This window comes from Schistocerca gregaria, chromosome 4, assembly GCF_023897955.1.
Source record: "Schistocerca gregaria isolate iqSchGreg1 chromosome 4, iqSchGreg1.2, whole genome shotgun sequence".
Classification (NCBI taxonomy): Eukaryota; Metazoa; Arthropoda; class Insecta; order Orthoptera; family Acrididae; genus Schistocerca; species Schistocerca gregaria.
The window spans coordinates 264,895,128-264,918,910 of NC_064923.1; the positions used below are offsets into that span (position 1 = coordinate 264,895,128).

The 23,783-nt window shown below is 41.1% G+C and overlaps 1 protein-coding gene across 12 annotated transcripts in view; it reads left to right on the forward strand.

Annotated features, from left to right (window-relative positions):
• Window positions 1-23,783, forward strand: part of LOC126267997 (myosin heavy chain 95F) — a 380,222-nt gene that overhangs the window by 268,126 nt on the left and 88,313 nt on the right. For all 12 annotated transcript variants that reach the window (XM_049973362.1, XM_049973367.1, XM_049973370.1 and 9 more), the window contains 4 exons: window positions 10,323-10,528; window positions 15,750-15,823; window positions 19,388-19,517; window positions 19,904-20,068. In XM_049973362.1, coding sequence (XP_049829319.1) covers window positions 10,333-10,528; window positions 15,750-15,823; window positions 19,388-19,517; window positions 19,904-20,068 — 565 coding nt within the window. In that variant the 5' untranslated portion in view covers window positions 10,323-10,332. The remainder of the gene's footprint in view (window positions 1-10,322; window positions 10,529-15,749; window positions 15,824-19,387; window positions 19,518-19,903; window positions 20,069-23,783) is intronic.

The following is a 23,783-nucleotide window of genomic DNA, read 5'->3' on the forward strand; positions in this document are numbered from 1 at the left end:
TCCTATTTTCATTAATTTTGCGACCACAACTGCTGGGGTGTATGCTGGTGCATTGTCATGATGGAAAAGGACTTTTTTGTGGTCCAATCGCTGGCGTTTTTCTTGGAGCTCCGTTTTCGAACGGTCCAATAACGATGAATAATATACACCTGTAATAGTTTTACCCTTTTCTAGATAGTCGATGAGGATTATTCCTTGCTAATCCCAGAAGACAGACGCTATAGCTTTTCCGGCCGAAGGAATGGTCTTCGCCTTTTTTGGTGCAGATTCTCCATGGTAACCCATTTTTTAGATTGTTGTTTGGTCTCAGTAGTATAGTAATGTATCCATGTTTTATCCACAGTAACGACGCTTCAGATCCTTAAGATTCTTCGGCTCCAAACAACCCTTGCAACACTTCACACGATTCCGTTTTTGGTCAAACATGAGCAATCGCGGAACCCATCTTGCGGATAGCTTTGTCATGTCCAAATATTTATGCAAAATATTATAAATCCGTTCATTCGAGATGCCCACAGCAGTAGCAATTCACGCACCTTTACTCCTCTGTCATCCATCACAATATCACGGATTTTATCAATGATTTCTGGAGTCGTAACCTCCACAGGGCGTCCAGGACGTTCAGCATCCCTTGTGCCAATATGGGCACTCCGAAAATTTTGAAACCACTTATAAACTGTTCTAATCGAAGGCGCATAGTCACCATAATATTTATCAATCTTCCCTTTAGTCTCCTGAGGCGTTTTGCCTTTCATAAAGTAATGTTTAATCACCACACGAAATTCTTTTTCGTCCATGTTTTGACAATCAATCGACTTCCTTGATTCACATGAATGCCAAACACAAAGAAATAGACCAATATGGCTGAAACTTAGTGTGTGTTCTTTCCAAAGATGCTACTAACTAAACATGACCTCGATACGCGCAGGTGGTGCCATCTCTTGGATTTTGCACGGACTTTACAAACACCCCTCGTATATACACCACACACACGTTATTACAGTTGGTGTCACAGAATGGTGGTGTTTCTGGTAGTTCGCTTAAGAGAACATTAAATGTGGAAGGTTATGACACATTTTGCGATATTATGTACTTGCGCATGGTAGAGGAACAGTTAGGAGACGATGGGTGTTTGCGTCAACATGACGCTGAACCTTGTCAGAAAGCAAGGACTGCCATGGAATGGTTTGTGAGCAGTATTTCTGAAGTGGACTGCCGGAAAGCCTCCTTGCGCGCTCGAATCTCTCTAATTTTACATTCGTGATTTTTAAAAAAAAAAACTCTTCAATCCAGCCACACAGATGGTCTGATATTCCGTAGGCTCTTACTTTGTTTATCAGGCGACAGTGCGGAACTGTACCGAACGCCTTCCGGAATTAAAGGAAAATGGCATCTAACGGGGAGCCTGTATCTAATATTTTCTGGGTCTCATAAACAAATAAAGCCAGTTGGGTCTCACACGATCGCTGTTTCCGGAATCCATGTTGATTCCTACAGAGTAGATTCTGGGTTTCAGAAATGACATGATACGCGAGCAAAAAAGCAGTTAGTGTACTTAACAAAGTCCCTGCCAATTTTGGAAGTAACTGTTGCGGTCTTGGTGTCTTGAGTGGTAAAAACCCCTGTCGGAAAGCGCAGCGTGGTCGCCGCCGGCCGTCATCGGTGAAGGCGAGCTGGCGCAGGCTTGTGACGTGGGTGTAGCTGTCGCTCGAAGCCGTACGCTGTGCCGCGCTAACGGGATTCCCGCTGAAACAGCCCATTCTGAGTCTCCCACCTGCTGCTTCCCTGCTCGCCGGTCGTCATACTGTGTGCAACGGCGAGATATTTCGGAGAAATTCGTCTGTCATCGCGGAAAAATGACCTGCCCGTGGAATAGGTTTTGCTGGAACAGACTTCAGTAGGTTGTTCCTGGTGGGAGAAGGAACTAAAATATCCGATGTAGACCCCTACTCTATAGTGAAGCACTTACTGCACTGCAGAACATCGAACTGCATATCATTACATCAGTGCTGTCATATTTGCAAGAGTTGTTCAAGATGGCCGCTAAGCGATGTGAGTAAAGTGTCCGGTTGTCGTGCCATGGATAGACCCCTTGTCAGAATATTATAGCCCATTATGATAGATTTGATTAGATTAGTACTTGTTCCATAGCTCATGAATACGACACTTCGTAATGATGTGGAACGTGTCAGGTTAATAAAAGGTGTCTATACAAGATATTACATTACACAAAATATTACATGGCACTTAATATTTTGTGTCGGGGGGGGGGGGGGGGGGGGATTGGGGAAATTACCCACTCACTATATCCAGAAATGCATCTAATGACCAGAAGGAGTTGCATTCAGAAATTCTTTTAATTTCCTTTAAAATGCTATATGGCTATCTGTCAGACTTTTGATGCTATTAGGTAAGTGACCAAAGACTTCTGCGGCAGTATAATTTACCCCCTCTGAACCAAAGTTAGATTTGACCTTGAGTAGTGAAGATCATGTTGTTTAAGGTCATGTTAAATATTGTGAGGCCACAATGAAGATCCCTAGCTTTTTAAATAAGTACACCGACAGTGTTTGTGCCTTGTGGTGTGTGCCCTGTACTTAGGATTCGCCTAGTGAAATACTTGTATTTAGTTAACTTTCCTCTGCTCTGTCGAATTTTCCATTTGAAATCGCTAATTGTGCCGTCCGACAGTGCTTAATGCACAATTATTATGTACTTTAGCTCACTTATTGCATTCTGTAGCGTCTTTGTGTCAGATTTCTTGTGAAGTTAGCTATAGAACACGTTGCTTCTCCTTTTTGAGACTATCCTGTTGCCTGAATTTTACCTTTGGAGCATATTTTATTCTCATTTCATTATTATTCTTTCTTAGTGCCAGGTATATTTTTTATGGCCGCGCGGGATTAGGCGAGCGGTTTAAGGCGCTACAGTTATGGACTGTGCGGCTCGTCCCGGCGGAGGTTCGAGTCCTGCCTCGGGCATGGGTGTGTGTATTTGTCCTTAGGATAATTTAGGTTAAGTAGTGTGTAAGCTTAGGGACTGATGACCTTAGCAGTTAAAAGTCCCATCAGATTTCACACACATTTGAACAAATTTTTTTATGTATGAGCGAATTATGGTTATTGTGCAGTTTTGTTTTTGTAATAAAATTCTGTTACTAGCAAAGTATAATTTCATCCTTGAGAACTTTTAACATTGCAGCACGTCAGCAATCGTGAATAATTTAATGGTTATAGAGAATCCGCCTCGATTGCAAATAGAAACCGGCTGTTGACCTAGGTTTCGGCGCGGATAACCACTCCTTCTTCGGAACCCACTAAACTACAAACTGCCTAAAGAGGCATGGTCCAATATTAATACAGTGCCTCTTTTGGCAGTTTGTAGTTTAGTGGGTTCCGAAGAAGGAGTCGTTATCCGCGCCGAAACCTAGGTCAACAGTCGGTTTCTATTTGCAATCGAGGCGGATTCTTTATAATCATTATATTTTCGTCTCCTCATTTGTTTTGGACGCTGTTATATGCTAATTGTCTTGGGATAAATTTTAACACGTTCTGCAACCAATCCAACAAACTGTTAATGAAATACGAGGGAACAGCAAAAAACAGGTTACACATGTCGTACCATGCTAAGCAGGAAGGAAGACATGACTTACGGTCCCGTCGACATTGAGGTAATTAGAGACGGAGCCCAAGCTCGCACTGTGTCAAGAATGGGGAAACATCCCGGCATGTGCCTGGAGCCATTTAGGGAAATCACGGAAAACCTAGCCCGCATCTCGTGGTTGTGCGGTAGCGTTCTCGCTTCCCACGCCCGGGTTCCTGGGTTCGATTCCCGGCGGGGTCAGGGATTTTCTCTGCCTCGTGATGGCTGGGTGTTGTGTGATGTCCTTAGGATAGTTAGGTTTAAGTAGTTTTAAGTTCTAGGGCACTGATGACCATAGATGTTAAGTCCCATAGTGCTCAGAGCCATTTGAACCATTTTTGAACGGAAAACCTAAATCTGGACGGCCGGGCGCGGGTTTGAACCGTCATCCTCCCGAATACGAGTCGACAAGAGTTTCGCATTGTCAGAGGAGACTACACGTTTCGTATTTTCTGCAAACAGTTCTGTTGCGGAATGGATTATGGGTGTATCACAGCTTGGGGGTGAAATGGCAAGGCAATTAGAAGTGGATTCCAAAGTTGAAACATGCGATTTTTGTTGCCAAAAGTCTAGATTGCACACAGATTGACCTTGAAATTCTAATGGTATGTGGATCAAATGCACTATCGTTTCTAGTCATAGTGGAATGGTTCCAACAATGTGAACAAGGCCGCACAGACCAGGATGGCGCTGATGGGGAAAGAAAGCAATCGACATCGACCACAGACGGCAATGTTCAGGCAACAGAAGAACTGACTCGCAGTATCCCTCTTTGGAAGTTTGATGGCTTCATTGGTCACATGATCACTGCGCTTAGATCCCCCTATCTTTTAATTGGAGTTTGGTGAAAAGTGTGTGTATGTGTTGTTGGGGAGAGGGGAATTCGAAACGTCTCTAGCAGTGGTTATCTGTGTAAAAGATATATACCTGTCTCTTTGTTTTATGGACTGCTTTATGTTTTTCAGTGATGGTCAGTATTTTCAAAACAATCTCTTTCTTCTGTTCGGATAAAATTACGAAATGAATCTCGATCTTGAAACCTATGATAATAAGTTTATTGCAGCCAAATAACCGTAAAAGTTCAAAGCAAAATAATAATACAGTACGCGAAATCAGAAATTTTACGTATTGTTATTTGCATAGTCACTTATTTGGTACAGAGTTCTGTATGGTAACGTTTCCATACTGATGAAACAATTCACTCTCACACATTGCGTTTGGTTCATGTTATGACGTGCTGGTGCAAATAAGGAGATGGAAACCATGGACTGCCATTCTGTTGATCACGTGTCTCATTTCGAAGTTTTCCTTTGTCCGTGTTTGGTCAATCATTACGCCGGTGCTGTAAAATTCTGGAGGTTTTTTCCTTCAGTGTTTTTAGTAGACTTTCAAAGCGCTCGCCTTGGTTAACATTAGGCTTATCCGTAGGTCTTAAATGATAAAGGGCTCCCCCACCAGCAAGCATAAAAGTCTGGATCGTCTTGTTTGGACACTCCTATTGCTTTCTAGTGTCGGTAGGTTTTTCACTGTACGATGTGGCCCCATAACTTCTATGCCATTAAGTCAGTATTCGTAAGATTTTTGCTCTGAATAGTGCCTTTGGTGACTGTCAGCTGAGGGATTGCCATTATTGCTTGCATTGCCTTCTCTCTCACATGTTTCGCGAAACATTTTGCGGTTGTCTGTATTGTGACCCTTGGGTACTATAAGTCTGGTACGATATTCAGTTTTCTCTCTCTTATGAAGATCTCGGCTGATACAGGTGCTCTTCCTACATTTCGGAGTGCTATTATTTCTGTTTTTTTCCACATTTATTTCGAAGCCGTGTTCGACACACAAGTTTTCCACATCGTTTATTGCTTCTTGTAACTTTGCAATTTCCGTTGCGCTTATTACAATATCGTCTGCATATGCATATGAAATTACACCTTCCCTTTGGGATATTCACACAGTTTCTTCTGCTGCAAGTATAAATAACAGGGGACTCAGTGGGTCTCCCTGAAGGACTCTGTTTGGTAGGAATATAGACTCCGATAGGGAGAGGTTATGGGAGATCCATATTTCGTTCCATCGCACTGTTGCGCCCTTGATTCGTGTCCATATGTTTTTTTCATTAGGGTTTTTACTTACGTCTTCTGGAATGGGTGCTGTTTCTAGCACTTACTGTAGAGTTTTGTCCACATTCGCTTTAGTATTTGGGCAGTATCTCTTAAATGTTCGCTATAAAGCCTGTCAGGGCGTGCAGCTTTTTTGGTTTTGGTGCTGTTAATGGCATCTTTGACCTCTTCTGTGGCCAATGGGACCCATTCCGTAGTTGTTTATGGCATTGTGTCCTGTCTGCCGTCTGGTTCAAAAATGTTCAAATGTGTGTGAAGGCTTATGGGACTTAACTGCTAAGGTCATCAGTCTCTAAGCCTACACACTACTTAACCTAAATTATCCTAAGGACAAACACACACACCTATGCCCGAGGGAGGACTCGAACCTCCGCCGGGACCAGCCGCACACTCCATAACTGCAGCGCAGACTGTTCGGCTAATCCCGTGCGGCTGCCGTCTGCTCTCCCTTTTAGTCCTTTCTTGTTCATATGTTATGAAAGTGCGTCTCCCTCGTTTTCATATCGATGTAATGTGTTTCAGTTCGTTTTCTGGGGCATAACCCAATATATGGGTCTCTTGAGGCTTACTCCACTAGATTATTTCCTTCTCTTACACAGAAGATATTCTTACACGAGGGCTATCCCAAAAGTAAGGTCTCCTATTTTTTATAAGTACATAGACCTGTTTATTTCTACAATAGTTTACATCAGTTTACAGCATGAACATGTAGCTATTTTTCGACATAATCAGCATTTCTGTCGATGCATTTTTGTAGACGCTGTGGCAGTTTTTGTATGCCCATGTCATACCAGCTCGCCGCCATGCTGTTCAGAAAGTAATGAACATCTTCTTCACCTCGTCGTCGGGGCTGAATCGCTTTCCGGCCAAATGTTCTTTTAACCTAGGGAACAGGTGATAGTCACTGGGCGCCAAGTCAGGACTATAGGGTGGGTGGATGATTATGTTCCACTGAAACTGTTGCAGGAGAAGCAATGGTTTGCCGAGCGATGTATGGGCGAGCTTTGTCATCGAGAATGTGTCCGCCCTTGTTCTACATTCCTCTTCTCCGGTTCTGAATTGCCTGTTTGAGTTTTTTCAGAGTCTCACAGTAACTGTCAGCGTTAATTGTGGTCCCAGTGGACATGAAGTCGACCAACAATAACCCTTTACGATCCCAAAAACGGTTGTCATGATTTTGACTATGTTTGTTTGAATTTCCTCGGCTTTGGCGAAGAAGGATGCCGCCACGGCGGTGAAGAAATGCGTGGGAAGCATCACCTCGTTGCCATATGTGGTCCTCAGGTAGCATGCGTCTACCCATCTTCGCACACCTTCCGGTAGTTCAATGTTTCCGTTAAAATTCTGTGAGCGGTGCTTCGGGAAACCTCAGGAACCAACGTGTAGAGATCACCCAGGGTGATCGGCCGATGTTCGCGCATGCTTTGCTCAACCTTCAACAGTCTCTTCAGAAATTGACGGTCTTTCGCTCCTTTTTTAGTCGTGATTTTCGGTCCGACCAGCTCTCTACACCACTTACGAACATTTTTGAAATCCATGCACGACTCACCATACACTTTCGTCAATTGACGATGGATTTCAGTTGGCGCAGAGCCCTTCGCGTTCAAAAACCGAACAACTGCGCGCAATTCGCAGTTGGCGGTAACATCCAACGGAAGCTCCATTCTCAACGGCTGCCAACTTAGCGCCTCAACGCGGCGTGCGCATGTTTACACACAGCGCGTGAAGCACTCTTCATAACAGTGTGACCAACTGCCACACAAACAGAGTTCTGTACTTATTAAAAAAATAGGAAACCTTACTTTTGGGAATACCCTCGTATATATTTCGTTTTTCATCGGAAGACCTGCACGCCGTTTTAGTTGTTGCAGGCTTTCAGGTACCTTTTCTTAGACTATGACACTGTGTTGAACAATTTTTTTGCTCTTCTTTTGTGCCTGGGATTAGCGGCTTGTCTTAGTAGTTCTCTATTGCTTCCACGAGTCGCGAATTGTGTATTCGAATTTCAATTTGTTTTATGTCGTCTGATTTTGCTTCCACTTTCCCGATGTCAATTGTTCTCGAAAGTGCTTCTTCCTCTTTTTGGTACAGGTTGTAGCCATATGGTTGATGACATACAGAAGTCTGAGTCTGGCTGAGTCATACTTGTATAGCCTAATGATAGTTGATGTGATATCAACGCATGGAACTTTAGTGGGCATTTCCATGAATGTGGCTAAATCCTCATAGATGCCCATTGGACATGGCCTCTCACATAATGACTTATCACCCCTCTCGTACGTACGGAACCTATGAAACCATGGTATCATTTTGACGTTCACTGTGTGACACTTCACTGCCATCTGTTTTCTGCATGCTCTCTAACTCAGCCGCATGGCAGTTCGACATGATCTCCTCCAATGACTCAATTCTTTACAACGTGTCGGATACCTCAGTCAATATGTGGGGACAAAGATGGGTCCACATCACACAGGTACTCCCACTGCCATCAACTATCGGCCGCAGTCTCCAGGTTGGGTTTGGATACTTTCGAATGGCTGGTACACCTTATAAGGTCCGTTACAAAATTCTCATACTCCTTGGCCTTGCCAATGTGTGACTTTGACCGGCATCCTTGTACATGCCCTCCATGCATAAGCAGTGAAACAGGGATGCCTCCCTTACACGCAGGTTTCTGGACATTCTTATGCTCATGTACATATCCCCAACGGTACCAGTAGGTCACATCACGCCCCACATTTCTGATTTCATTGTCGACTTTGGTTACTCTCACACTCACTTATTGAGCACGCGCCTTCCTCAAACCAAAGACTTATATATCACATTACATCCACTGCCTCACTGCAAACCCGCAACGATATCAAATATCCATCAATACAGTGGCCCGTGGTTATGTGTCATGTCCACCAGCCTTTCCTTCCTTCCAACGTCCGGATAACATGGCACCACATCGCATGTGGAAAATTCGTCACAAATCAACGTTTTCATGCAGTCAGATTGTTGGACATACCCCTTTGCCACCTAGTGGATTACGATGGCCACCACCTGACTTGTGCTACCACCAGTGACATCTAGAAACTGAGTCAAAGGAATGGATGATCACTTATCCATACACTGATGGCAGTACTTACAAACCTCCCACAGAGAAATTGAGCACTAACCATACTACTGCACCTTCTTTGCCAACTACCTTCACACAGTCTTTACATCATCCCCCCTCAGTTGGATGGTATTACATGTGATCGGCACTGCCCCCCCCCCCTCCTCCCACCCACACCAGATAATGTCTGAGACTCCCTCCCTCTTTACCGTACTCCATGATGGGTTAGGCACATGGACACATGCCCCTTTCTTTTATGCAATATTCCAGACCAAGCTGGGATTTCCCCCAAACTCTACTGTCCCCTCCTCCTTGACTTCCGTCCTCCTTTTGTGCACTTCTACCTGGTAGTGGTACCGGGGACAACGTGGCCAGGCCATTGCTAAGAAAGATTTTTGCACATTTGCTTGGGTGTTGTGTCTAATGTTTGTTCTGGTGGAAGGGCAGCCTTTACATTGTTTTGATGCTTTTGCGGATAAATGTGTTTTATTTAACTTGCTTCCTGTTCAGAAACCACTCGCAATAAGTGGGAAATCCAGGGTCGAGTCCCATTCTGGCACAAATGTTTGTTGTCATGATTCCATTATACAGGTGATAGTTGTCCATTTTCACAACTGTGAATACATTTCATGTACATATTTTGTAATATTGATACTCATGAACGTTCATAGTGTTTCGCAGAAACTGAAAAATCCAAACTTCTTCAAGCAAACTGACAGATACATACTGGACATATTGGGACCATCAAAGAAGCAAGACAAAATGACACAGAGTTTACTCTGCACAGTCACAGTGAATAAGAAGTCTACTTTCTGAAAGTTGTGATCAGGATCAACCTGACGTGGCCAATCTTAATCATATAATACGAGTACTGGCACACACAAAGTACATGGAAGCATAAGAAGTACTATGCAGCAAACTGGTTTCAAGTTGTTGTCACTACATATGTGTGTTATATCTGTACTCTGCAGGTTTCATGTGAATAAATAGAATGTGATACCGGAATACTTAAAAGAAGCTGTTACACAGTTTTAAAATTTGCATCATAAGTCCACTTGGTTCAAGTAATTTTTTGAATTAAGAACATATAATTGTATATAAGGTCAGAAACTGTCACATCTTAGTATAATTTTTAATATAGAAGTTACATTTGTGTCTACAGGCCCACACAATCTTGAGAAAGCTACTCCATATGAAACTATTCTATAGTATTTCTCATAATGTGATCTCCTTAGTTTAGTATATTGTACTATCCACAAGGCTGAGCTTATTGTGTCAGTTTACTTTAACTCAAAGTCTTATGTTAACTCTGTGCAGTTTTAACTGTTGCTTGCTGTTTGCTCATTGTTGCCTAAAGCCAAAATAAATAAATAAATAAATAAATAAATGATGCCTGTCAAGTCTTCTTCCTCACATTTGATATATGTAACAGTTACTTATGTGTGTCATTCTTATGCTTGTAGGTGTGAAGCCATGAACAGCATGGAGAAGCAGAAAGTGTGGGTTCCTGACCCCGTGGAGGGGTTTATACTGGGGCAGATCATTGACCTTGGCTACAGTGGACAAGCAACAGTGTTACCATTTGATAGCAAACATTCCAAGCAGACATGCAGCTTGGACAGAATTCATTATGCAGAAGACAACGACAGCAAAGAAGTGGATGATAATTGTAAGTTAACAACATTTCCATGCTCTGTTTCTAGTGCTGCCTGCTTACAAATCTCATCTACTGTAAGTTGCAAGACTAACAGAGAAAATGAAGACTCAATAATTTGAAAAGTGTTTCAGGGGCACATAAAGATAAATAATTTCTGTGCAATTAAAAATAATTATTGCCTGGATAGTAACATGTTCTATGGCTGTTTACTCATATAGTTGCACAGCATCTAACACTGCAAATGTTCAATTATGATAATTCCTGATAGACGAGGCATGCATTCTGCTTTACAAATATATGACAATACGAGAGAAGGAAAGTTGCTACTAACCATATAGCGGAGATGCTGAGCCGCGATAGGCACAATAAAGATTCACACAAACGTAGCTTTCAACCATTAAGGCCATTAAGGCCTTTGTCAGCAGGACACACACACACACACACACACACACACACACACACACACACACACACACACACACACACCAGTGCATGATGGAAGTGGTGACTGTGTGGGGGTAAGGAGGAGGCTGGGGAGGGGAGGGGGAGGGATAGTATGGTGGGAGTGGTGGACAGTGAAGTGTTGTAGTTTAGACGGACAGTAGGAGAGAAGGTGCAGAGGGGGTAAGTAGCGGAAAGTAGAGATATAAAAATAAAAATAAAAGAAATTAAAAGACTGGGTGTGGCGGTGAAGCGACGGCTGTGTAGTGCTGGAATGGCAACAGGGACGGGGAAGGATGGGTGAGGAGAGTGACTAATAAAGGTTGAGGCCAGGAGGGTTACGGGAATGTAGGATGTATTGCAGGGAAAGTTCCCACATGTGCAATTCAGCAAAGCTGGTGTTGGTGGGAAGGATCCATATGGCACAGGCTGTGAAGCAGTCATTGAGATGAGGGGTATCATGTTTGGCAGCGTGTTCAGCTACAGGGTGGTCCACTTGTTTTTTGGCCACAGTTTGTCGGTGGCCGTTCATGCAGACAGACAGGTTGTTGGTTGTCATGCCTACATAGAATGCAGCACATAGGTTGGACCTTAGCTTAGTATCTCCATTATATGTTGAGTAGCAACTTTCCTTCTCTCATATTGTTACATTCCATCCTGGATTTTCCATTGTTTAATTACAAGTATATGAAGTTGATTTGCCTTTTGGTTACCAACAGAGGAAGACAAATAGTGTCTTACAGCACAGCCAGCAATGCTTGGCTCACCTCTGTAAGTCTGTAGTTTTGAAGGAAGGAGGTTTAGGATTTAACATCCCATCGATGATAAGGTCTTAATCAACTTGAGGAGACTATGGAAAATATTAATGTGGATGGCTGGATGTGAATGAGAACCAAGTGTTATAACCACTGTGTCACCTCGCTTGGTTAAGGCTCAGAGTGGCTCCTGAACTGAACTGAATGCAACAAGGCAGGTGTGCAACAGTGCATGAATCTTAACCTCTCCTGCCCACTGGCTTGTAACAGCATTGCATACTGCTTGTCTCTGAGAAAAATTGCATATGGACATGCTTAATGATATTGTTGATGCTGCTGCATGCTGCTATTGTTGCTACATGATGTCAGTTGATTAGCAATTGCCTACAAGCATTGCCAATTGCTGGAAATTTAATATCATGATTCACAACGCTCACTGAAGTAGTTTGTTTGAATTCCCAACGAGTACAAAATTTGCATCCTTGACAAGTAGTGGCAATGGTATCTTCTGATGCACTGAATTAGTATCCAGATCTATTCAGTTGTACTTGCACCTTGTGAATATGCAATTTTCGACTGCCTCTCTCACATGCTACATTACTTACATACAACACTACCCTTCAAAATCCACAGGGACTAAAGAATTTCTGATTCTCCAATCTGGCTAAAGATTTTGGGAGATTTTCCTTGGTTATCAGGCGAATGTCAAAACTGGAAACCCACTCCCAAATATTGCTAGTTGGGATTGCCTCTCCATTGTACGCATTTGCCAAACTCAGAGCCTTCCATCAGAAGTGATTCATTGCTTCACATCACTTGTTACAAGTTACCCACAGTCTGATGGTGTTGCTCTTTACACCAGTTAACTCTGACTACAGGAAAGTGTGGCTTATAAGGAGCTGCTAGACCATTGTATCCTTTCCTTTTAACTCTATACACACAGTCATTGTGGTGGCTGGAGTACTGGTAGCACTTCAGAACTGACAATCTCCTCCTGCAAATTTCATGTAATAATTTGCAGTCTCTTTCCTCAGTGCTGTCCATCACTACATAAGGTTTTTCTGGTCTTGGTTTAGCTGTTGGTTTTTCATTCACATTTCAACTTCACATTCGCATTTCCATTTTATAATCATATTACCAGCAGTTGTCGTGGTTGGTTTTAGAAGGGTTGAAATGTCGCTTATGGATTTGTTAAACTGGTTGCATCCAATGACGAGCCCATGTTCAAAGTCACTATGCTCCCCTGGCTGACCTGTTGTGCTACTATTATTGCTTCTCTACAGGTGACACAATAGTGCTTGCCTCCTTTTATACTGGTAGGCTCACTTCTCATGACATTTAGTGGTCAAGTCCACATTACACAATGGTGTCCAGGTACTTTTGATCAGTAGATTGCATCTTGTGAACTGATTATGATGAGGAAAATGAGAAAAAATAGAGTTCATGAGAAGGCTTACTGACTGCTGTTTATCCACACTTCTCATTCACGACTTTAACAGGGAAAATAGGGCGAGGAGAAGTGGAATGGTAGTGATAGAAGTAGTACTCTTTGCCACATATTATAAAAATGTTTGGCTTGTATGGATGTAGATGGAGATGTCTCCAGGTTGAAAACTGAAGCTCATATAAAGGCTGGACGTCTCTTCCATTGCCCTTCATTTTATTGTAACACAAAAACATGTCAGTGATGTCAGTAAATTAACAAAAAGATAAAATCCATACTAGACTAAACCATTAATTCTACAATGCAGGGTAAATTCTTTTGAAACTTCTTGGCAGATTAAAACTGTATGACTTTGTTAGTTGGAAGTGAACGGAGAGGTTGTTCTTCCTTCACAAAGTGTTAATATACCCCGTCAGTACAAAAATTTTTGAGACGGGATTTAAAAAAGAAGTAGAAAAATGGTAAGACAGTGATTTTAATGTTTGATGTGTTCTACTTGAGTACTATGCAGAGAACATTCATACAGCCATGTGAAAGTGTCAGAAAAATCCTTCTTTGTGATGCTGTTCAACTTGCGCATCACATTGGCTTGAGGATTTGATTAGAATGTATGTAGTTTTCATTCCAGTAGATCTGTTGTGAGGAGATCATCTAGGATGTAGAACATATCAGAAAACAAGAATACACAATAAATATGTACAAAAAAGATAAATACGCTACTGTACCTTCCACAGATCCCAGCCCTCTCGGATGTGGAATCAGTAAAAAAGAATTTTAAACATATTTTCATTTAATAGGTAACAATTAACTTTCCACAAAATATGTAAATATTCAGTACAATAAGGTCCATAATGTTATGTGTTGAACCTTCATGAAAATTTTTACACTTTGTTTTTTTGTGGTTGTTTCATATTGATAACAAGAAGTCTTGTCACCCATGATGATTTCTTCCACAAAAGTGTGTGCATTCTGCATTTTTGTCAAGTCTCAGCAGGTGTCCATGCATCCTAGTTTTTGTTCGGTAGTCAAGCTGTACGGGAAAACTTTGTGCATACTTTTTACTTCTTTGGAACATTCCAGATAATGTCTTTTTGTTTTAGAGATGTTGCTCCATATTGTAATTGTGACACAATGACGTTGACGCACAATGGTTACATGCCCACTGCTTAAAGCTGCCTGCTTGCAGACCTGTTGTTTGCACTTCTTAGTTCAATGAAGGAATGAAGGACAATAGGGGTTTACCATCAGGCCAACATTGAGATCATTAGAGGTGACTGAAGCACAAACTCAAACAGTTTCAAGTAGGGGGAAGGAAGTTGGCTGTGCCCTTTCAAAGGAACCATCCTGGCATTTGCTTGGAGCATTTAAGGAATTCAAGGAAATCTAAATCTGATTGGTCAGATTCAGATTTGAACCATTGTTCCTCTGAATGTGAGTTGAATGTGCTACCTCACTCTGTGCTTCTCAGTACAAGCTGCCACCTTAGCTACTGATATTACTTACATGCCTCTGAACTTTTTGAACAAATGGTGTATCTGTCCAATGTAGGTGATTCTGATGAGAGCATGTGGAGTTTTAGTTTCATATTTCTGTTCTTGATGACAATGAGTGGAATAGAGAGGATGAACTGTGGTATTGACACACAGTTTACTCCTCACAAATAGCACCAGGAGGCGCTGAGCTTAATGGTCTCATCTGGAGGATGAATCACAGTCAACAAACTCATACACCATCACTATGTAATGATTTGGAATGTAATCCAGGACAGTGGAACAATGTCTTATTATCATAAACTGCATGCCATCATGTCACTTTTCCCCTTCCTGATCAAGAACTGGCAACAAAAATTTCTTAGATAATCGAGATTCAATCTGGCTACTGCAGAGTTGAGTACCACTGCATAAGTGTGTGTTACTGATCTCTGGTGTGTAGGCTAGTTGAACAGTTTAGAATCCATGATGGACCCAGACTCAGCCATCAAAACAGCAACTGCTAAGACTAATACCCTGAACAATTTCAGTCTACAAAATGTCTATGATGTGTTATGTGCCCTGACAAACACTAATCACTTATGCGTTTCATTCATAAACAAAGTGTTGGAAACAGTTAAAAAAAAAAAAAAAAAAAAAAAAAAAAAAAAAAATAAAGCCTTTGTGTGGCTTATTGTGCTGCAAGGTTTTATCACCTACTTCTGGAATAACTCTGTGAAGAACTGTGAATAATCTCAAGTTGAGGGTTGGTGGTTATTTGGAGCCAATTCTGTTAATCTCGACTGGACAGTGTCATCTGACTGGTCTCATAATCTTTTAGTACCACGGTTGTATTGGACTGCACTTGACTGTGATGCGAGTTATTAAATGTACTACCTGGCAAAAAAAGTTAAGCGCCCAGAATATGAGAATGAAATGAAATGAAGCTTCACAGGTTGAGAGGATATGTGATGTTATTTCTGTGATTACACTATTGAGTCAAAAGCACAAATACCTGGGCATTATGAGGCCACTAACAATTTTTGTTTGTTTATAAATTTCTCTTCAAATAACCATTTCTCTATGACGATAGATAGATATATGTTGTGTTCTTTTTTCTATAGGTGGGTTAATGTATTTAAATCCAGCAACACTGCTTCACAATGTTCGCCTTCGTTACTACAAAGACAAGATATATGTAAGTATGATCCATTTCTATTAAGCAAATTCCCCATACTACATACATGAGTAAACAGTCTGTTATATTTATGGTTTGCCTATTGCTTTTCCATACAGGAAGCCACATAAAGGGATAAGAACAGACTTTGTATTTGTACACTTTTTTGTACCGAGTGAACAATGTCATGTAGGGAATACATATTTTGTTTCCTGTTTCAAGATATTTCTGTAGGAAATACTGTAGGTTTTCTTAATGTTTGTATACACAAGCGTTCTGTGTGTATTAACCATTGTGAAGCTTTCTCCATATGTGTCATTATCTGAATTTTTATTACCTTGAGAATTTCTCGAGAGACAAAATGGAAAATTTTCTTCTACACATGCAGATATTTATAGACACAGATCAAATTCTGAATGTTTATGGAATATCTGTGGGTTAACCACCAAGAAAATAGTATTAACTATGCCCTCAAGCTTACATATGGTATATTGGCTATTAAAGTTGTAACTCGTGCATCAAACTTCAAAGTTTGCTACATGCTTGAATATGCAAATGATTAGTGTCTCAGTACAATTGCGGAAAGTGTGTAGCAGAAACAGCATTTACAGTCTGTATGTAAGGAAGGACTTTGCAACATTATACAGAGTGTTACAAAAAGGTATGTCCATACTTTCAGGAAACATTCCTCACACACAAAGAAAGAAAATATGTTATGTGGACATGTGTCCGGAAACACTTACTTTCCATGTTAGAGCTCATTTTATTACTTCTCTTCAAATCACATTGATCATGGAAGGGAAACACACAGCAACAGAATGTACCAGCATGACTTCAAACACTTTGTCACAGGAAATGTTCAAAATGTCCTCCGTTAGCGAGGATACATGCATCCACCCTCCGTCGCATGGAATCCCTGATGCTCTGATGCAGCTCTGGAGAATGGCGTATTGTATCACAGCTGTCCACAATACGAGCACCAAGAGTCTCTACATTTGGTACCGGGGTTTGCATAGACAAGAGCTTTCAAATGCCCCCATAAATGAAAGTCAAGAGGGTTGAGGCCAGGAGAACATGGAGGCCATAGAATTGGTCCGCCTCTACCAATCCATCAGTCACTGAATCTGTTGTTGAGAAGTGTACGAACACGTCGACTAAAATGTGCAGGAGCTCCATCATGCATGAACCACATGTTGTGTCATACTTATAAAGGCACATGTTCCAGCAGCACACGTAGAGTGCCTGCACGCACTGTACATGATACGGAAATAACTGGTTCTCCCGTAGCACTCTCCATACAGTGACGTGGTCAACATTACCTTGTAGAGCAGCAACTTCTCAGTTGCGAGTCATAGGCTGGAATGTTCTGTGCTCCCTAAGATGCCGATCAATTGCTTTGAACATCTTCCTGTCGGGACACCTTCATTCTGGAAATCTGTCTCAGTACAAATGTACTGCGCCACGGCTATTGCCCCCTGCTAATCCATACTCAAATGGGCATCTTCCAACTCCACATTTGTAAATATTGCACTGACTGCAAAACCATGTTCGAGATGAACACTAACCTGTTGATGCTATGTACTGATGTGCTTGATGCTAGTACTGTAGAGCAATGAGTCACATGTCAACACAAGTACCGAAGTCAACATTACCTTCCTTCAATTGGGCCAACTGGCAGTGAATCGAGGAAGTACAGTACATACTGACAAAACTAAAATGAGCTTTAACATGGAAATTAAACGTTTCCAGACACATGTCAATATAACAACTTTTTGTTATTTGTGTGTGAGGAATGTTTCCTGAAAGTTTGGCCGTACCTTTTTGTAACACCCTGTATATTTAGATATCACATTTGAATTGTAGATTGCTTGTGAGAAGATCATGTTATGTTTCTTATAAGAGGGATAAACATCAACCAACCTGTCAGTGGCAGTATAGAGACTGCAGTATACATATTCCGTGATATCATTGTTCATGTTGATATGAATGTCATAGCTGTCATGAGAATGTAAAATAGAGTCAGGAGGACAATACTACTGCCATGCACTATCTCAGCAGTTGGGCACTGCTGATGCCACAAAACACAGACAAGTGTCTGGAAACCCCTTTGTAATGTTGAATTGGCCACTAGATGTCAAGAGAGGCAGTTGCCAGTGTAAAAGGAGGCTGGGAGTATTGTGTCATCAGTAGAGGTGCCTGTTGCAGAGGAAGCAAAAGGTGATTTTAATGAAGTGGAAGTCTTCAAAGATAAGTTTATAGATAAGCCTGATGTGCCAAACTTTATCAAAAGCTCTTTATATGTATAGAAATACAGCACCAGTACTGAGCTTGATTTGACAAGTCAAACAATATACTCAGCCAGTTAAAGTGTTAGTGAACCATTATGTGGTTGTTGTGGAAGCTGAACTGCTGAGGAATGGTGGTTTCTTGTTGACAGAAAGTCTTGGAGGACTGCAGAATGCATTTGAGGGTTTTACTGAGACAGCAGAGGAGGGAAATTGGCCTATAATTTTGCAGAAGCAATAAGTGCTTGCCTGGCTTAGGCAAAGAGATCACATTTGCTAACTTCCAGGGCTTTGGATAGTAAAGCCAATCAAGGCAGGCATTGTAGATGAATGGGTCAGAGTGGAGGACTCACTGGCTTCAAACATGGACTATAGTTGAGACGGCCTGAGATGATCTGTGACGAGGTGTATCTCTCTTGTCAGTTTTCAACTGCAAAGCATTAATGGCTGCAGGTGACAGCAGTAACTGTCTGTGTGGATGTGACAATGAAGTGTTGCCATAGAGACTTTTACAAGATCGGGTTATGTTATTGGTTGATGTAGATGACTGAAGGTGCTGTGCCCAGTGCACTGTAAATGTCAGGGATCAACTTAATGCCAACTCAACTACAGTCACTGAATATCACCTAAGTAACAAATACATCAGGACACTTCAACCCTTCTAAAACTGCCCAAGTCGACTGTTGGTGATATGATTGTGGAGTACTGGGCTTCAGAAAAAGCTAAATGCAGGTGGATATACACACGTTTTACAGAATTGCATACTGAGTTCAATAGAAGAACAATTCAGAGAGAGTGACTGCTTATGTCTGCGTGAAAATGGCCCAATCATTAAGCAGCGTCTATGATTCAGAGGTCTATTGATCTGACTTGTCTGGAGTCCCAACATGAACCGAGCCTTTGGGATAAGTCAGAATGTCAACTTCACTTCAGACATCAGTGTACAACATCACTATCATTGCTGGTGTCGACTTTTGAGGAAGAATGGACTATCATTTTTCAATAGACATGCAGATATGTCGCTGAAAGTTCCACAGACATGCAGACATATCATTGAAAGTGTCCCCAGCAGAGTTCAAGCCATCACAAAGGCATAGTGTGGAAACACCCCATATTAATGTTCACTAATAGGTGTCCAGATGCTTTTTGTTACATAATGTATTTGACCCAAATTACCTTAAGAAGAACAAACTGAAAACTACCATCTGAAGTTGCAAATGATTAAATAAAAGACTGCAATTAGAGTGGTTAGTCTTCTTGTAAAATTTTCTTTTAAAAATATTTTCTCTTTCTTTTTCAGACATATGTAGCCAATATTCTTCTCGCTGTGAATCCATACTTTGAAATCAAAGATCTTTATTCAAAAAATACTATCAAGAGTTACCAGGGAAAGTCGCTAGGTGTTATGCCTCCACATGTTTTTGCAATCGGTATGTATGATATCCTTTCCTATTCATTGGACTGTTTAGCATCCTTGATGCAATCCTTTAACTTTCTGGAATGACACATAAAGGTTTCTACATAATTACAAATCTAAATTCTTTAGCAACCTTGGGTTTTGTGAACCCAAGAACTCATACAGTACCATCTGAAGATGATGGAGCTGTACATCAGAATGTATTGTTGCATAATATATACAGTTTGAAACAACATGCAGAAACTTATATTTCAAATAGTTAAGGAATAGCATATGAGTTTTTTAAGTTGGCCCAAAATGAAGGCAGTTCAAGTAATTGTATGATAATCTTTTTATTTGTTTATTATAGCTGTTGATATATTGAGAATAAATTTCTAATGCTGCTTCTGCTATTCACAGGAGACAAAGCATTCCGTGACATGAAGGTCATGAAGCAATCACAGTCAATAATAGTGTCTGGAGAATCAGGTGCTGGGAAGACTGAATCTACAAAATATCTGCTGCGGTATTTGTGTGATCTCTGGGGTACAACAGCAGGGCCAATTGAACAGAAGATTCTGGATGGTAACATATATAATAAAATAATTAGTAACTCTTGTTTATAGTACTGTATTTCAGTTTGGTTATGATACAGTAGTGCAGTTTGAGATAAGCAGAGCAAAACAGTCATACACATAAATCCATAGTTTTCATAACATAGTTCTCCAAGACCAGTAGTCTCCTGTGGGGTCACTGAGTCTCAAAGATTATTTTTCCATGTCTCCAAAGGACTATAGCAGCTTCTACAATCAACGTCACTAATGATATTACATTCCTGCTCAAGCAACAGTTCACCATTTTGAAACTCGGTGCTTAATGAAATTAGAGGGAAGAACTCAACAGTTATAGTAAATGAGGTGAAGTGATTAGGGTGAGCAGTTACTGAGATTACAACCAGTGCCAAACTTTTCAATTAATTTATCAAAAAACTTGGAATCATCAATGATAATGCCATTATAACAATATTGACTATGAGTGTTAATAGAAATGTTAAGAAAAGTAGGAATATATGTCTCGTTAGCAAATTGGATAAGAAACAGATTTCAAATTTTCTGAGCAATGAGAGTCAAACAATTGGACATAACTCTAGACAACTTGATTTTAATGTAGCCAGAGGCTTGTTGGGAAAAAATACTATGTAAAAACGGTAATATTTTTTTGGATGAACAGTTTATGCAGACTTTGTTAGTTGTCTCTTAACATAAACAAATATAGCATACTGAACAAAAATAGGTGTAATGATTCAATACTGTTTGATTACGTGATGGAACAATCACATCTGTTAAGCATCTGGAGGTATGCAAGTGAAGATAGCTAAAGAGGAATGTCTGTATAAAACTAACCATAAGAAAGGCAGATGGCAGTCTGTGAGTCATTAGAAGAACTGTGAGGAAGTGTAGCTGACTCATGAAGAAAGTAGCTTGCGAAGACCTTATTCAATGAAACTTCATGGCAGATTAAAACGAGACTCACGCCCCGTCCTCATAGCTTTACTTATGCCAGTACCTCGTCTCATATCTTCCAATCTTAACAGAAGCTCTCCTGCGAACCTTGCAGAACTAGCACTCCTGAAAGAAAGGATATTGTGGAGACATGGCTTAGCCACAGCCTTGGGGACGTTTCCAGAATGACATTTTCACTGTGCAGCGGAGTGCGTGCCGATATGAAACTTCCTGGCAGATTAAAACTGTGTGCCGGACTGAGACTCGAACTTGGGACCTTTGCTTTTTGCGGGCAAGTGCTCTACCAACTTATTCAATCCTTATTAGAGTATTGCCCTTTAGTCTGGGACCACTACCAAGTAGGATTGGGAGAAGAAATAGAGTACGAGGGGCATTTGAAAAGTTTGTGAAAAAATAAAAACTATTGACGTGTTTGGGGTAAACCTTTTTCATTTTTCAACATAGTCTCCTTTTAGACCTCTATGCTTCGTCCGACACTGTTCTAATTTGTTGATCCCTTTGAAATAATAGGAATTGTCCAAGTCTGCAAAATAGCTATTAGTTGCTACAATCACCTCCTTGTTTGATTAAATCTATATCCCACCAGCCATTTCTTCAAATTGGGGAGCAAATAGTAGTCCAAGGGAGCCAAGTCTGGATAATAGGAGGGATGTGAAACGAGTTGGAATCCTATTTCCAATAATTTTGCAACCACAACTGCTGAGGTATGTGCTGGTGCATTGGTGTGATGGACTTTATAGCTATCAAATCGCCGGCGTTTTTCTTTGAGCTCGGTTTTCAAACAGTCCAATAACAATGAATAATATGCACCTGTAATAGTTTTACCCTTTTCCAGATAGTCGATGAGGATTATCCCTTGTGAATCCCAAAAGACAGTCGCTATAACCTTTCTGGCCGATGGAATGGTCTTCACTTCTTCTGGTGCAGATTCACCCTTGGTAACCCATTGGTTAGATTGGTCTCAGGAGTATAGTAATGTATCCATGTTTCATCCACAGTGACAAAACGATGCTTAAAGTCCTGCGAATTATTCCTGAACAGCTGCAAACCATCCTGGCAACACTTCACATGATTCCGTTTTTGGTCAAGTGTGAGCAGTCGTGGAACCCATCTTGTGGATAGATTTCTCATGTCCAAATGTTTATGCAAAATATTATGTACCCATTCATTCGAGATGCCCACAGCACTAGCAATCTCATGCATCTTAACTCTTTTGTCATTCATCACTATATCATTGATTTTATCAATGATTTCTATAGTCGCAACCTCCACAGGGCGTCCAGAATGTTCAGCATCACTTGTGTCCATTTGGCAACTCCGAAAATTTTGAAACCATTTATAAACTGTTCTAATCAAAGGTGCAGAGTCACCCTAATGTTTATCAAACTTCCCTTTAGTCTCCTGAGGCGGTTTTCCTTTCATAAAGTAATGTTTAATCACCATACAAAATTTTTTTCGTCCATGTTTTGACAAGCACTCGACTTCCTTGATTCTCACGAATGCCAAACACAAAGAAATAGACCAATATGGCTGAAACTTAGTGTGCATTCTTTCCAAAGATGCTACTAACTAAACACCAACTGGATACACGTTGGTGGTGCCATCTACATCTACATCCATACTCCGCAAGCCACCTGACTCCTGCAGAGTCTTCCACTGGAGTTTATCTATCATCTCCATAATGCTTTTGCGATTACTAAATGATCCTGTAATGAAGCACGCTGTTCTCTGTTGGATCTTCTCTATCTCTTTTATCAACCCTATCTTGTACAGATCCCACACTGCTGAGCAACATTCAAACAGTGGTCGAACAAGCGTAGTGTAACCTACTTCCTTTGTTTTCGGATTGCATTTCCTTATGATTCTTCCAATGAATCTCAGTCTGGCATCTACTTCACCAACGATCAACTTTATATCATCATTCCATTTTAAATCACTCCTAATGTGTACTCCCAGATAATTTATGGAATTAACTGCTTCCAGTTGCTGACCTGCTATTTTGTAGCTAAATGATGAGGGCTCTATCTTTCTATGTATTCGCAGCACATTACACTTGTCTACATTGAGATTCAATTGCCATTCCCTGCACCATCCGTCAATTCGCTGCAGATCCTCCTGCATTTCAGTACAATTTTCCATTGTTACAACCTCTCGATATACCACAGCATCATCCGCAAAAAGCCTCAGTGAACTTCCGATGTCATCCACAGGGTCATTTATGTATATTGTGAATAGCAACGGTCCTACGACACTCCCCTGCAGCACATCTGAAATCACTCTTACTTCGGAAGACTTCTCTCCATTGAGAATGACATGCTCCATTCTGTTATCTAGGAACTCTTCAATCCAATCACACAATTGGTCTGATAGTCCATATGCTCTTACTTTGTTCATTAAATGACTGAGGGGAACTGTATTGAAGTCAAGAAACACGGCATCTACCTGTGAACCCGTGTCTATGGGCCTCTGAGTCTCGTGAAAAAATAGCCGTCTTTTTCGAAACCCATGCTGATTCCTACAGAGTAGATTACTAGTCTCCAGGCATCAGTTTGTCACAGTATTAAATGCTGGAAGCCCGATGATAATATCACAGTCACACATCATGGATTTTCTCTTCCTTAAAGCACCCACAGCGGACTTAACAGCAGGCCCCCTGTCTCTTGGACTTTGCAGCAGGCCCACTGTCTGTCGGACTTTGCACATACTTTTCAAACGCCCATCGTAGATGCAAGGAAGTGGTGCATTATGTTTCATCGTGGGTTGGTTAAGCAAGTGTA